The sequence below is a fragment of the Aquarana catesbeiana genome, linkage group LG03 (assembly GCF_042186555.1).
Source record: "Aquarana catesbeiana isolate 2022-GZ linkage group LG03, ASM4218655v1, whole genome shotgun sequence".
Lineage (NCBI taxonomy): Eukaryota > Metazoa > Chordata > Amphibia > Anura > Ranidae > Aquarana > Aquarana catesbeiana.
The window spans coordinates 439,177,091-439,194,032 of NC_133326.1; the positions used below are offsets into that span (position 1 = coordinate 439,177,091).

The 16,942-nt window shown below is 43.8% G+C and overlaps 1 protein-coding gene across 2 annotated transcripts in view; it reads left to right on the forward strand.

The window, feature by feature from the left end:
• The window catches only part of SEC24A (SEC24 homolog A, COPII coat complex component), a 233,736-nt gene that overhangs the window by 169,462 nt on the left and 47,332 nt on the right, over positions 1–16,942 (forward strand). For both annotated transcript variants that reach the window (XM_073620800.1, XM_073620802.1), the window contains 4 exons: positions 7,875–8,081; positions 12,508–12,631; positions 12,724–12,882; positions 13,378–13,551. In XM_073620800.1, coding sequence (XP_073476901.1) covers positions 7,875–8,081; positions 12,508–12,631; positions 12,724–12,882; positions 13,378–13,551 — 664 coding nt within the window. The remainder of the gene's footprint in view (positions 1–7,874; positions 8,082–12,507; positions 12,632–12,723; positions 12,883–13,377; positions 13,552–16,942) is intronic.

A 16,942-nucleotide genomic window follows, 5' to 3' on the forward strand; every position in this document is an offset into this window, starting at 1 on the left:
TTTATAAAAATGTGGGGAATACCGGCTGTTGACGCCGCCATCTCCTCCGTAAATAAAAATCTGACTTGTCCTGTAGACAATGCTCAGATGCTCAGGGATCCTGTGGATAAAAAGATGGAGTCCCTGTTGAAGGATGTTTTCTCCTTTAGCAGGTTCAGTGGCTCAACCTGCAGTAGCAGCGATTGGAGTCTCTCAATACTTAAGAGACCATGTTAAACAGGTCATCAAAGTTCTACCTGAACAGCAGGCCCAGGGGTTGGCTAACCTTCCAGCGGCCTTATGTTTTGTTTTTGACGCCATCAGAGATTCTATCATCCAAACCTCTCGTCTTTCACTTGGGTTGGTGCATATACGTAGGATCTTATGGTTGAGAAATTGGTCAGCTGTAAGAAGCTTCTGGCTGGGTTTCCATTTCATGGTGCAAGGTTGTTTGGAGAAGACTTTGATAAATATATCCAAAGGATCTCTTGTGGGAAAAGCACTCTCTTACCTGTTAAAAAAAAAAGAGTAAGCGTCCCTCTTTCAAACGGACTCTTTCCCCAGCGCCAGGGGCATCAGCCTCCAGGCAGTCGCGACGGCCTCCTCCGTCTGGGTCAAGAAACAAGAGTCAACCCCAGGGACAAAAGAAGTCCTGGGAGAAGAAGTCTACTAGACAAGACGCTAAGGCCTCTTTATGAAGGGGCGCCCCCGCTCGCTCGAGTGGGGGGAAGACTGCTACAGTTCTCAAAGCTCTGGCAGGAGGACTTCCAGGACAGATGGGTAATCTCCACGATAACCTTAGGGTACAAGCTGGCATTCCAAGAATTTTCCTCTCCTCATTTCCTCAGATCGTGTCCCCAGAGATCCAGAGAAAAAGCAGTCGCTCCTTCTAGCGCTAGAGCGACTTTTGTCGCAAGAGGTCATCATGGTGGTTCCCACGAAGGATCAAGGATTGGGCTTTTATTCCAACCTTTTTACGGTCCAAAAGCCAAATGGGGATGTCCGACCCATTCTGGATCTAAGGGATCTGAATTGATTCCTAAGGATTCGGTCCTTCCGCATGGAATCAATTCGGACAGTAGTCTCCATCCTGCAGGGAGGAGAATTTCTGGCATCGATAGACATCAGAGATGCATATCTGCAGGCGCCCATTTTTCCTGCTCATCAGAAGTTTCTGCGCTTCGAGATAGGAGGGCGTCATTTCCAGTTTGTGGCTCTGCCTTTCGGGATAGCCACTGCACCTCGAGTGTTTACAAAGATCTTGGCTCCTCCTCTGGCCAGATTAAGGGCTCAAGGTATAACTGTCATAGCATACCTAGACGACCTGCTCTTGATAGACCGGTCGGTAGCCTCTTTGAACGGGAACTTGAGGACCACAGTCAAGTATCTGGAACACCTAGGTTGGATTCTCAACCTAGAAAAATCTTTCCTAAAACCAGTAAGAAGACTGGAGTATTTGGGTTTGATCATAGATACAAGCCAGGAGAAAGTATTTCTACCCCAGGCAAAGATCACTGCTTTAAAGGAGCTGATTCTGGTAGTCAGGACCAAGAAGGGTCCTTCTGTCCGCCTTTGTATGAGGCTGCTAGGAAAGATGGTGTCTTCATTCAAAGCAGTTCCCTATGCTCAGTTTCATTCAAGACTGCTGCAACACAGTATCCTGTCGGCCTGGAACAAGAAGGTTCAGGCATTAGACTTTCCGATGCACCTGTCTCAGGCGGTGCGTCAGAGCCTCAATTGGTGGTTAATACCCGAAAACCTACAGAAGGGGAAATCCTTTCTACCAGTGACCTGGACGGTGGTAACAGATGCCAGTCTGTCGGGTTGGGGAACAGTTCTGGAACAGTCTGTGGTCCAAGGGGTATGGTCCAAAAACTAGAGAACCTTATCCATCAACGTTCTGGAGATCCGTGCGGTATATCTAGCCCTAAAGGCCTGGACTCTCAGGCTACAGGTTTGCCCAGTCAGGATCCAGTCTGACAATGCCACAGCAGTGGCTTATATCAATCATCAGGGAGGCACCAGGAGCCGAGCTGCTCAAAGAGAGGCGAACCAGATCTTATGCCCCGTACACACGGTCGGACTTTGTTCGGACATTCCGACAACAAAATCCATGGATTTTTTTCCTACGGATGTTGGCTCAAACTTGTCTTGCATATACACGGTCACACAAAGTTGTCGGAAAATCCGATCGTTCTAAACGCGGTGACGTAAAACACATACGTCGGGACTATAAGCGGGGCAGTGGCCAATAGTTTTCATCTCTTTATTTATTCTGAGCATGTGTGGCACTTTGTGCATCGGATTTGTGTACACACGATCAGAATTTCCGACAACGGATTTTGTTGTCGGAAAATGTTATATCCTGCTCTCAAACTTTGTGTGTCGGAAAATCCGATGGAAAATGTGTGGTGGAGCCCACACACGGTCGGAATTTCCGACAACAAGGTCCTATCTCACATTTTCCGTCGGAAAATCCGACCGTGTGTATGGGGCATTAGTCTGGGCAGAGAAGCAGGTGCCATGCATATCGGCAGTCTTCATTCCAGGAATAGAGAACTGGCAGGCGGACTATTTAAGTCGCCAGCAGTTACTCCCAGGGGAATGGTCTCTGCATCCCGACGTCTTTTGGGCCATATGCCAAAGATGGGGGGCTCTAGATGTAGACCTCTTTGCATCCCGATTCAACAAAAAGATAGACAGATTTGTGGCAAGGACAAAGGATCCTCTTGCTTGCAGGACAGATGCGTTGGTGATTCCGTGGCATCGGTTCTCACTGATTTATGCATTCCCGCCTATTCTGCTACTGCCACGACTCCTTCACAGGAAAGGAAGTCGGTACTTCTGGTAGCCCCCGCTTGGTCCAGGAGGACCTGGTATGCAGAAATAATAAGGATGACAGTGGCTTCCCCGTGGACCCTACCGTTACGCCCAGACATGTTATCTCAAGGTCCAGTGTTCCATCCTGCCTTACAAATGCTAAATTTGACGGTTTGGCTATTGAAACCCACATTCTGAAGAATCGTGGGCTTGCAGGTCCTGTGATATCTACCTTGATCAATGCAAGGAAGCCGGCTTCCAGAGTAATTTATCAGAGTCTGGAAAGCTTATGTATCCTGGTGTGAATCCAGGGGTTGGCATCCCAGAAAATATGTCATAGGTAGAATTCTTGATTTTCTACAGTTGGGATTAGAAATGAAGCTGGCCTTGAGTACCATCAAGGGCCAGGTCTCGGCCTCATCAGTATTATTTCAACGGCCACTTGCTTCACATTCTTTGGTCCGAAACTTTATGCAGGGGGTGACGCGTCTTAATCCTCCGGTTAAGGCACCCCTAAACCCCTGGGACTTGAACTTGGTTCTGTCTGTTTTACAGAAACAGCCTTTTGAACCAATACGTCAAATTCCTTTGGTCTTGTTGGATTTTTTATAACAGCTTACCTGTAAAATCCTTTTCTTTTGATGTACATCACGGGACACAGAGGTCCCGCCCCTCTTCTAATACACTTATATTGCTTGGCTACAAAACTGAGGTATCCCTGCAAGGGGAGGGATTATATAGGGCGTTGAACTTCCTGGTTAGGGTGTGCCAGTGTCCAATCACCTAGTGATACCTATATAACCCATCAGTAATTTCTGAGGCTCTGTGTCCCGTGATGTACATCAAAAGAAAAGGATTTTACAGGTAAGCTGTTATAAAAAATCCTATTTTTTCGGCCGGCGATTCTCTGCACTGTAAGAAAAATCTTATTGGCAGTTCGGCCACTTGATCGTTCTTGCTGGCTGTGGGAGGGGACGTCTGGAGACCCAGGGCGCAATGTTATGACGTCACGTCCGGCCCAGCAGAAGTAAACAATCCTGGGGATGCGGCTGGAAAGGCCGAGACAGTTTATTTTATTTTTTTGATCTTGGTCTTTCCAGCCTAAAGGAGAGATCTGGGGTCTTGTAGACCTTAGATCTCTCCATAACAAGGAGCTGTCACGCACTCTTCCTATTACAAGGGATGTTTACATTCCTTGTATTTGGATCAAAAGTGATATAAAAAAACTAAAACATTTTTAAAGAGAAAGTGTAAAAAATAAAAAAAAATAAAAAATTTAGGGTGTCCCTGCATGCTCACGCACAGAAGCGAACGCATACGTAAGTCACATTCACATATGTAAACAGCGTTCAAATCACACATGTGAGGTATTGCTGCGTGCGTTAGAGCAACAGTTCTAGCCCAAGACCTCCTCTAACTCTAAACTGGTAACCTGTAAAAAAAAAAAAAAAAAAATTAAAGCGTCGCCTATGGAGATTTTTAAGTACCGAAGTTTGGCACCATTCCACGAGTGTGCGCAGTTTTAAAGCGTGACATGTTGGGTATCTATTTACTCAGCGTAACATTATCTTTCACATTATACAAAAAAAGTGGCTAGCTGTACTGTTTTATTCGTGAAACTTTTTTTTCCAAAAAAAAAAGTGTTTGGAAAATTGCTGCGCAAATACTGTGTGACGTAAAAAGTTGCAATGACCACCATTTCATTCCCTAGAGTCTCTGCTAAAAAAAACATATATAATGTTTGGGGGTTCAGAGTAATTTTCTAGCAAAAAATACCAATTTAAACTTGTAAACAAGAAGTTCCAGAAAAAGCCCGGTATGGGCGTGGTTAAAGTGGAACTTTAGTCAGAAAATTAAGTCCTGCTATATCACTTCAGGCTGGCACCTTTTGCAGGTAAAGCTATGTAAAACAATAAAAATGAGTGTCTATACTGTTTAAAATCCAGTAATACACTGTTTCTCCTCGTTCTGCACATGCTCAATTGCTCTCCAATTTTAGACACAGTGTGAGTTTGTAGAGGCTGATCTGCTGACAGCATTGGAGCTTAATTAAACCCTCCTATCTTTTACAGCCTAGGAAGCTGCTTCTGTTTAATCTACAACTGCCATGGTGCTGCTCATGTGATCAGTTATGACACCAGCTCTTTGATGCTTTAACCGAGGATCACTTCTAGAATGCTAAAAGCCTCATGCTGTGAGGCCTCGGTGCTAGGTGGCAGGAGCCTCTGGACCCTGGCCTTTCCTAAACTGGGGCAGTGTCCCTGGGGAGGGCTAGCTGGGGAACCCGGAAGGGGGGGACCCCCGATACCTCTGGTATGGGGTGCTGGAGGGATCCCTCTCACTCTTGACTTAAAGCGGAGTTCCTCCCAAAAGTGTAACTTTTTCTGATTTGTTTCCTCCTCCCCCCTCCGGTGCCACAATTGGCACCTTTCAGGGGGGGGTGGGGGGGTGGGCCAGGATACTTGTCTTTGACAGGTATCCTGTTCCCACTTCCGGGAGCCACAGCCACGGATATTGGTGTTACCACTCGGCTCCCTCCTCCCCTGTCGTCGGGCCAGTAGGAGAGAGGAGCCCCGCGCATGCACAGTAGGGTTCCCATCATGAAGCCGTAAGGCTACACTGCCGTGTTCCCTTTTCGTAACGACATCGCTCGACTCCAGGACAGGTAAGTGTGCTTTTATTAAAAGCCAGCAGCTGCAGTATGTGTAGCTGCTGGCTTTTAATTTTTGCAGCAGTTGGTGGACCTCCGCTTTTAATGTCCTTCAGGGGGAGCCACAGTGGAGCTTACCTGGTCCCTGCAGGGTTGAGGAGGCTTGAAGAGCCTGTGCAGCAGCACTTTCTTTGTGCCCAGGCCACGTTCTCTGATGCTGGCAGCGTGGAGGCTCTCGATAATCGAACGCTGGATCTGAGTCCTTTCTGGCCTAGAGGCGTCAGGCAGAAGCGACGTTGCGGAAGTATCATGGCAGCCTTTTTGGTTATGGGCCGCCGGCATTTTGGGAAAACCTGGCGGCCGAGGGAACCAGCCAGAAAGTGGGGACAGATGCTGCGGCATTGGACTGACTCCCCAATCCACAGGGCCAGTCCGGGACCTACAGGGACAGACAAAGGGCTCTGCCAGTTAGTTCTATGCACTTAAAGAACGCTGCAAAGCCCAGGCTCATAGCAAGTAGGGGACCTTTGGGTCAAATAAGGGCTGCAGAGGTCAGAATGCAGGATCTGACCAATCATTACATACTGCCCAGAACTGTTTTGGGAAGCCCGGAGGAGGCAACATATATAGATACAGACTCTGCAGAGAGAATCGCTAAGAGGGGGATGTGATGTCACTTTACTCAGTAAGGGAACTTTTGTCTGATGTCTAGGATTGCGTTACTAGATGGACAAGCCACACAAGATATTGAGAGGGGGAAGACTCTGGTATCGCGATAACAGCTACTGCTGTTTCATGGGAGATCAATGTCCAGAGTTTTCGGCAAATCTCTCGCATGCTAAAAATGCTGCTTAGGCTGCACATAGGCAGTAAAGATTTCAGTACAAATAATTTGCATTCCACAGGTTTTTGGAGGGACTTGGTGAGCCTGAAGAACACTGATCATCATGTGCTGAGAAGAACGGTACAGATCTTTTTAATGGGTGTAAAGTTACACTTTAAAGCAGAGCTTCGCCTAAAAGGGGGACATTCCGGGGGGGGGGGGGGGGCGGTTTACGGGATTTGGAGAGCAGGTACCTGCTCTACCCTCTGCTCGGATCGCCTAGGCCTCCCTGCCTGCTGCCTTCTGGGACACATCACGGGTCCTAGAACACTGCAGGACCATTCACAAAGCATGGCATGTGCAGTGAGCAGCTAGCTGTGAAGCTGCAAGGATTCACAGCTGTCTGCCCACAGTTAAGCTGCCAGGGACTGAAGACTGGTGAAAAAAAACAGCTTGGATGAGTACAGTCCTAGATCCCTGGGCAGGTGAGTGTCTGCTTATTAAAAGTCAGCAACTACAGTTTATCAACTGCCAGACCATACACATTTTAGCTGATTTACTAAAACTGGAGAGTGCAAAATCTGTTGCAGCTCTGCATAGAAACCAATCGGCTTCCAGTTTTTCTTTTTTTGTCAAAGCTTAATTGAACAAGCTGAAGTTAGAAGCTGATTTGCTACCATGCAGAGCTCCACCAGATTTAGCACTCTCTAGTTTTAGTATATCAACCCCCAACTCTGATGGGAGGCTCAAAGTTAAAGTGATATTGAACCCCCCAAAATATGTTACATATTGCAGCCTACCAATCCTATATTGGTTGTTGGTTTCTTTTTAGGCTTTTTTTTTTTTTTTTTTTACTTTATTTTAACCTGATGCTCCAGGTAGTCGCACACTTCCTGTCTTCAGGTGTCTCCACACCACTGGAGGAACAATACAGATGACTGTCAATCTTGGGAGAGAGTAGTGTTAGATGCACTAATTGATCTGTCCACAGAAGCCAGCGCTTCTTCACGTTTTTACTTCAGAGCGGACAGTGTTGTCACCCCTGTAAAAAAAAAAAAAAAAAAAAAGTGGGAAAAAATTGTGAATCAATTACCAGGATTAACAGATCAACTTCAAGCTGCGGTTCCGTGGTCTGACACGTATGTCATTGCTGTGTCCTGGAGTGATATAGGAGTCAGAGGATAGAAGCACCTCACATGGCACATAAAAAAAAGCATCCAACATTCCCGAAAGTGTAGAATGTTAGAGAGTCTGATGGAGGCTGCAGTGCTGGAAGGGCACAATGGTAGGAAGCACGAGTTACCTAACAAGTGCGTTTAAAATCTTTCTTTTGCAGAGAACTGACTTTTACTTTAGTAAATACAGTGCTGCATTAAACTCGGTCTTTAACATCTGCCTAAAGTTCAGATTCATTATTGCTTTTGGTTTTTGGTTATTTGTTTGGTTTTCTTTACTCTTCAGCTTTAATGTTAATTTATTGCTTGTGGCAGGATGAATGGATCTGCTTCACAATTGTTTCATGGTCATGTAGCTGATTAGTTGTGTCATCTATATGCTTTTGTAGTAACATTATCAGCGTTTCTTCATAATTTTTATGTTTAGCTGGTCCAAGATTTGCTGAAGAACCTGCCACAAATGTTCACAAAGTCCTCCGAAACACAAAGTGCACTGGGACCAGCACTCCAAGCTGCCTATAAGCTGATATCACCCACTGGTGGACGTATATCTGTATTCCAAACACAACTGCCAACGATAGGAGCTGGAGCACTAAAACCTAGAGAGGAACCCAACCAAAAATCTACTGCTAAGGTACTGCCAGTTACAGCATTTTTTTTTATTTAGTGCTTGATTTAGTTGCCTTTCATTTAAGCTTTAAACCTTCTGTGTGCAGAGGCCCCACCTATACTCACTTGAGCTCTCATGATCCAACGATGTGCACGAGAGCTGAGCTTCTTCCGGGTGTCTCATTCCTCATTGGCTGAGACTGCAGTGGGATCCATTGACTCCTGCTACGGTCAATCACAGCCAGTTAGCCATTAAGCAGAGAGCTGGGGCAGAGCTGAGCCACAGGTCTGTGTGTTTTTATGGACGAATAGAGCGGGGCTCGGGTGCATGCATGCACCAGTGCCCCCAGGTTGGCTGATCAGGAGCATCGGCAGGGGATACAAAAAAAGAGGATTGGGGCTGCTCTGTGTGAAACCACTGCACAGAGTAGGTAAGTATAACCTGTTTTTTGTAAGTTTACTCAGTTTAGAACTTGCGTGTGGTCCAGTGGATATACAGTAGCTGCAGGGACCAACTAGAATGATGAGAACTGAAATCATTATTGATGTAACCGAGCTGCAGTGAGCTCTAATTCACTAAAGCTTGGTACACACTATACAGATTCACTAAGTAAATGGTGCTTGTTCTCTTGCCCAGCAACCTTTGATGGAAAAATTGAAGGAGCCAAGTGGGAAATTGTGAGCCAAACTGCGGCTGCATTTAATCAGATGCATCGCTTTTCGGGTCTTCTGACTGCAGATATCAGACTAGAATAGATGCAGCAGTAGATTCCTCCATCTACGCTGTATTGCATGGATGGGGGAATCTGTAAGATTATTTTCATTAAGCCCACAGGTTGAACAAAAATCATTTGTGTTTATACCCATGTGAATTCTTCACCAGCATTTAGCTATAACAGTTAACCACTTCCCACCATATAGCAATATGACATGCGCAAAATGGTTTGGTTATCCTGACTGGACGTCATGACGTAAAGCAGGATAACCCGCGATCTCTTGCCCGCAGGGGCGTGCAGCTCGGTGATCGTTGGTGTGGTGTGTCACTCTGACATGCTGCATCTCCGATCTGGGTAAAGAGCCTCTGACGGAGGCTCTTTACCATGTGATCAGCTGTGTCCAACCACAGCTGATAACAGTGTAAACAGGAAAAGCCATGTATCATTTCTCGCGGCGCCTGTGCTCACGGGAGATGTGTGTCATTGTTTCCCAGGAGTCAGTGGGCAGCACCTAAGGATTGTATTGTGTACAATGCGCATGTGCGAGATCGGGAGGGGTGCATGCTGGCTAACCTTATCCCAGAAGAGCGTCCTAGTGGGCTTCACATGCCCACAATTAAGATGGAATCGCTCAGGAACAGGAAATATGAGGTAAGTAAATTACAAAAAAAATGTCCTCAGAACTGGATGGAAATTTAGACATGCTTTAATGTATAGTATGTAAACAAGCAGAGGGGATGCCGAAAAAAAAAATATGTGGGTGGAACGCCGCTTTTAACTTGTTAAACAAATTAGCTTTTGGCATTAGAAGTGAGTCTGCACCATTAGAAGTGGTGATCTCTGCAGAGAAGGTAAAATTACAAAACTTACATGTATATGTGTGTGTGTATACAAGCTGTGAGTGCACAGCTTGTATAACAGTGTGTATTTGCTGTCCCCTCAAAATAACTCAACACGCAGCCAATAATGTCAAAACCGCTGGCAACAAAAGTGCGTACACCCCTAAGTGAAAATGTACAAATTGGGCCCAAAGTGTCAATATTTTGTGTGGCCGCCATTATTTTCCAGCCTTTTTGCCTTAACCCTCTTGGGCATGGAGTTCACCAGAGCTTCACAGGTTGCCACTGCAGTCCTCTTCCATGCCTCCATGATGACATCACGGAGCTAGTGGATGTTAGCGACCTTGCGCTCCACCACCTTCCGTTTGAGGATGCCCCACAGATGCTCAATAGGGTTTAGGTCTGAAGACATGCTTGGCCAGGCCATCACCTTCACCCTCAGCTTCTTTAGCAAGGCAGTGGTCGTCTTGGAGGTGTGTTTGGAGTCATTATGTTCGAATACTGCCCTCTGAAGGGAGGGGATTATGCTCTGTTTCAGTATGTCACAGTACATGTTGGCATTCATGGTTCCCTCTATATGAACTCTAGCTCCCCAGTGCTGGCAGCATTCATGCAGCCCCAGACCCATGACACTCCCACCACCATGCTTGACTGTAGGCAAGACGCACTTGTTTTTGTACTCCTCACCTAGTTGCCGCCACACATGCTTGACACCATCTGAACCAAATAAGTTTATCTTGACCACAGGACATGGTTTCCGTAATCCATGTCCTTAGTCTGCTTGTCTTCAGCAAACTGTTTGCAGGCTTTCTTCTGCATCATCTTTAGAAGAGGCTTCCTTCTGGAACGACAGCCATGCAGACCAATTTGATGCAGTGCGCGGCGTATGGTCTGAGCACTGACAGGCTGACCCCCACCCCTTCAACCTCTGCAGCAATGCTGTCAGCACTCATATGTCTATTTCCCAAAGACAACCTCTGGATATGATGCTGAGCATGTGAGCACAATTTCTTTGGTCGACCATGGCGAGGCCTATTCTGAGTGGACCCTGCCGCTGTATGGTCTTAGCCACCGTGCTGCAGCTCAGTTTCAGAGTCTTGGTAATTTTCTAGCCTAGGCCATCTTTATGTAGAGCAACAATTTTTTTTTTTTTTTTTTTTAAGATCCTAAGAGTTCTTTGCCATGAGGTGCCATGTTGAACTTCCAGTCACCAGTATATGAGAGAGAGAGCAATAACACCAAATTTTACACACCTGCTCCCCATTCACCTTGTAACACTAGTGAGTCACATGACACCGGGGAGGGAAAATAGCTTATTGGGCCCAATTTGGACATTTTCACTTTTCTTGCCAGCGGTTTAGACATTAATGGCTGTGTGTTGAGTTATTTTGAGGGGACAGCAAATTTAATTTACACTGTTATACAAGCTATACACTCAATACTTTACATTGTAGCAAAGTGTCATGTCTTCAGTGTTGTCACATGAAGAGATATAATACATTTACTATAATGTGAGTGGTGTACTTTTGTGAGATACTGTGTGTGCACACACACACTATAAAAAGTCTACACACCCCTGTTTGGATGTATGCTTTGGGCCGTTGTCATGCTGAAAGATGAAGTTCCTCTTCATGTTTAGCTTTCTAGTAGGAGTCTGAAGGTTTTGTGCCAATATTGACTAGTATTTGGAACTGTTCATAATTCCCTCTACCTTGACTAAGGCCCCTGTTCCAGCTGAAAAAAAAGCCCCAAAGCGTGATGCTGCCACCACCATGCTTCACGGTGGGTACGGTGTTCTTTTAGTGATGTGCAGTATTGTTTTTGCACCAAACATTTCTTTTGGAATTATGGCCAAAAAGTTCAACCTTGGTTTTATCAGACCAGAACGCATTTTTCCACATGCTTTTGGGAGACTTTAGATTGTGTTTTTGCAAAATTTAGTCAGGCTTGGATGTTTTTCTTCGTAAGAAAAGGCTTTTGTCCTGCCACTCTGCCCCATAGCCCAGACATATGAAGAATACTAGACATTGTTGTCACATGTACCACACAGCCAGTACTTACCAAATATTCCTGCAGCTCCTTTAATGTTGCTATAGGCCTCTTGGCAGCTTCCCTGACCAGTTTTCTTCTCGTCTTTTCATCAATTTTGGAGGGACGTCCAGTTTTTGTTAATGTCACAGTTGTGCCATATTTTCTCCACTTGATGATGACTGTCCTCACTGTGTTCCATGGTATATCTAATGCCTTGGAAATTCGTTTGTACCCTTCTCCTGACTGATACCTTTTAGCAGTGAGATCCCTCTGATGCTTTTGAAGCTATCCGCGGACCCTGGCTTTTGTTGTAGGATGCGACTAAGAAAATGTCAGGAAAGACCTATTAGTACAGCTAAACATTATTTGTGGTTAATCAGAGGCACTTTAAATGATGGCAGGTGTGTACTGACTCCTATTTAACAGGAGTTTGAATGTGATTGCTTAATTCAGAACACAGTTACAGCCCCAGTTATAAGAGGGTGTGAACACTTATGCAACCAGATTATTTTTGTTTTTTATTTTTACTTTCTCCCCCTAAAAGATTTCAGTTTGTTTTTCATTTGAGTTGTACCTTTTTTAGGTCACATTAAAGGTGGAAAAAGTTCTGAAATTATTTACCTTTGTCTCATTGTTTTCCATCACAGAAACCTGACATTTTAACAGGGTTGTGTAGACTTTTTACATCCACTGTGTGTGTGTGTGTGTGTGTATATGTATATGTGTGTATATATATATATATATATATATATATATATATATATATATATATATATATATATATATATATATATATATATATATATATATATATATATTGTGTATATCTAATGAAATTTTAATTTTTAAAATGTTCTCATAACAGGATATCCACAATTTGACACCGGCTACTGACTTCTACAAAAAGTTGGCCTTAGATTGTTCAGGGCAACAGATAGCTGTGGACCTGTTCCTTCTGAGTGGACGATACTCTGATTTGGCCTCTCTGGGTATGTCTCAAAGCTTGCTTTCAGACTCATTGTTAAACAAGTGGCTTGTATCTAGTTTTACACTGACAGCTTGTATTTCACTGCTGTTTCAGGTTGCATTTCTAGGTATTCAGCTGGTAGCATTTACCATTATCGTTCTTACCATCATCAGCACAATCCTGTGCAAGTTGAAAAGCTACAGAAGGAACTGAAGCGATACCTAACCCGGAAGATTGGTTTTGAGGCGGTCATGAGGATCAGGTGTACAAAAGGTTTGTAAGAAATCGCTTTTCTCAATGGTAACAGGATGAAATAAACATATATCTCAATGCTTGATACCACTATGTGCCAGTCAGTATAACTTTCTAGGCAATCCACTGCTTGCAGGATTCCCTGAGCCCCCACACTATGCAAATCTTAATGTCTTAGAGGCCTCACAGATGATGCTTCATGGGTTGTAAAATTCCTTGCTATCCACTTTTTTTAAAGCAGGGAACAATATACTGCAGGAAGCCCTGGGTTTCCGGAATCCCAGCATTCCCTAGATCTCACGAAGCTATACTGATTTGCATCTAGTATCTTTTAATTAGGCATGTGTTTATTTAAACTACCCCATCTAGCAATATTAACTACATTTTATCAGTGACTCCTTATTCCTAATTTTTCACATGTAGTTACAAAGGTTTGTACATTGTATAATTTCTTCTTTAGACAAAGTCTGTATTTACAAGCATCATTTTTTTTTTTTTACCATCTTTTTATTCCAGGCCTCTCTATCCATACTTTCCATGGAAACTTTTTTGTACGTTCTACAGATCTCCTGTCATTACCCAATGTTAATCCTGATGCTGGCTATGCTGTTCAGATGTCTGTGGAGGAGAATTTGACAGATACACCTTTAGTTTCATTTCAGTCGGCTCTCCTGTATACTTCAAGCAAAGGTTTAACTTAATCATCAGTATTAATTATTATTGTTAACATAATTACATACACGGTTTAATTAGAAGTAATTTTAACAAACATTCCTGTACTTTTAAATGTTTTTAACTTTGTTGGACAAGAGCTTTTAGGCCCTGTACACAAGGGAGTCAGAAGAGTATGCCTAGCACAAATTCCTCAGATAGGCCTTAAGGGCTGTATTGGGATGAATGACAAAATGCAAACAGGCATTTGGCAAAGTTCTGGCATGGGAAAACCAAAACCAAAATACAACTAGTTTTTGTGCTTACAAGTTATGAAATGTCACATATTAATCAAAAACACATAAAAGACTTGCTATAGCCATTCTAATAATCATAAGCAGTGCAAAATTAGAGTATTCTTGGCAATAGTTGGGACTGTATGTTGAATTATGCACCAAAGTACTTGATTATGGAAACTCATGTCTACTGCAAGGTCTGTATTCAATATAAAAATATGTAGGATCCTTCACTCTTTGACTATTGGCATTGGTAACGGTGTATCCGTCACCTTTTTGTAAGTGAAATCTGTATCTTAACCCTTTCATGACTAAGCCTATTTTTGAAATTTGGTGTTTACAAGTTAAAATCCGTATTTTTTGCTAGAAAATTACTTAGAGTTCCCAAACATTATATATATTTTTTTAGCAGAGAATCTAGAGAATAAAATGGCGATTGTTGCAATATTTTTTATCACACGGTATTTGTGCAGCGGTGTTTTAAACGCAAATTTTTGGAAAAGGGACACTTTCATGAATTTTAAAAAATCCAAACAGTAAAGTTACCCCAATTTTTTAGTATAATGTGAATGATGATGTTACGCCGAGTAAATAGATACCAAACATGTCACCCTTTATAATTGCACGCACTCGTGGAATGGCGACAAACTACGGTACCTATGAATTTCCATAGGCGACGCTTTAAAAATTTTTTACGGTTACCAGGTTTGAGTTACAGAGGAGGTCTAGGGCTAGAATTATTGCTCTCGCTCTGACGATCGCGACGATACCTCACAAGTGTGGTTTGAACACCGTTTACATATGCGGGTGTGACTTCCGTATGCGTTTTCTTCGCTGCGTGAGCTCGCGGGGACAGGGGCACTTCAAATTTTTTTTTTTTTTTTTTTTTTATTTATTTTATTTATTTTTTTACTTTATAAATTGTGTTTTAAAAAAATTTTTTTTTCTTTAGTTTTATTGCTGTCACAAGGAATGTAAACATCCCTTGTGACAGTAATAGGTGGTGACAGGTACTCTTTATGGAGGGATGGGGGGTCTAAAAGACCCCCCATCCCTCCTTTACACTTCAAAGTATTCAGATCGCCGAAAACGGCGATTCTGAATACTGTGTACTTTTTTAAATTCGGCGCCATTGGCAGCCGAGTAAACGGGAAGTGACGTCATGACGTCGCTTCCGCGTTTACAACGAGAAGGCTGGAACGAAGCCGCTCACATCTTCGTTCCAGCCCGCCCCCAGCCGCCAAAGGTACCTGATTGGACACCGGTTCTCCCGATCGCACGGGAGGCCCGGTAACAGCGACGGGAGGCGGCGGAAGGGGGGGGGATGTCCCCTCCCGCTCCTCCGGTATAACAACCGAGCGGCTTTTAGCCGCATCGGTTGTTATACACGGGTAGCCGATCGCCTGCTGTAAACAACGGTACTGGGATGATGCCTGCAGCTGCGGGCATCATCCCGGTATAACCCCGGAAGGCCGAGTACGCATATCTGCGTACGGTCGGCGGGAAGGGGTTAAGCGAAGATAAAAAAACACACACACCCACCAAATTCCAAAAACGTTGGCATACTCTGTAAATCCTACATAAAACAAAATGCTTTGATTTGCTTATCTCATAAATCCATATATTTGTCTACTCTGGGCCAAAGCTAATTTAAAATGGTCTGTTGAAAAGTGTAAAATTGTTCTGTGGCCAAAATGTGACAATCTTTTTGGCAACCATGGGCACCACATCCTCTGGACTAAAGCGAAGAGGGACCTTTTGGCATGTTATCAACGCTCCGTTTAAAAGCCTGCATCTCTGATGTTATGGGGATGACTTGGTGTGTATGAAGTGAGCTTGCCCATCTGGAAAGGCACCATCAATGCCGAAAGATGTATATATCCAGGTTTTAGAGCAGCATATGCTCCCATTCAGAAGAGGTAATTTTCAGAGAAGGCCTTGCATACAGTATTTTGGCACGACAATGCTAAACTGCAGACTGTATCTCTGACAAAAGCATGGCTTTGTAGTAGAAGAGTCCAGGTGCTTAACTGGCCTGCCTGCAGTCCAGACCTTTCACCAATTGAAAATATTATGCACATCTTGAAACAAAAAATACAACAAAAAAGACCCAGGACTGTTGAGCATTTAGAATCCTGGAAAGAATGGAACAACATTCCTCTCTCAAAACTCTAGGAGCTGGTCTCTTCAGTTCCCAGACATTTATAGAGTAGTGTTAAGAGGGATGCTATACCGTGGTAAACATTGCCCTGTCCCAACCGGTTTTTTTTTTTTTTTTTTTTTTTTAAATGTGTTGCTGCCATCAGTTTCAAAATTACCTGAGATTTGAAAACCATTGCTTGTTTTTATGGAGATTTTACCCGCTGTACCAACTTTTTTTGCAATTGGTGGAGCGTATGCATGTATGTGTGTCTGAAGGTATTGGTATATCTATCTCTGGAAGAAAAGAAAAATATCTGTCGATCTTGTCAGATCTCTTGTGTCCTTGTAACTACATCTCTACCCTGAAAAAAATAATCTTATCAGTCTATCTCTTGTGAACTACACCTATGTAATAAAGAGGGGAAGGTGTTTGTAATTCAAGTCGGAGAGCAGCCTAGGGTGCCAGCCCGGCTCCTCTAGGGATACTGTTTCAGAAAGTGGGAGTTGTCACCCAAGGATATGAAGTGTTACTGTCAGGATCGGCAGATAAAAATAAAGGTAAAAAAGGCCTAAAATAAGGAAACTTAATGCAGCCACAGAACTGGTAAGCTGCAAGATATACGAATGTTTGTTTTTTGAGTTTGGAAAGAAGCTTTAAATAAAATTGCACTTGACTTGGCCTGGAAGTGCAGGATTTTTTATTTTTATTTTTTATATTGAATGCTGGAGTATGTATGGATATGTAAATCAGGGGTCCCTTCAAGAGAAGGTGAGCCAAAGTCTGTATTGGGCCAGTTTCATACTGACTGATTGGGTCCGCCTGTCAGTTTTTCAGGTGGCCTCAATCAGATCATCCATGATGAAGGAGCTGCGGATGTCAATGGACATGTGTCCGCCAACATTCAATTCGAATCCTATCTTCTAAAGACAGACGGTTGGGAATCCATCATCCATCATCCATCTATCTATCGTGTCCGATGACAGTCGGGTGT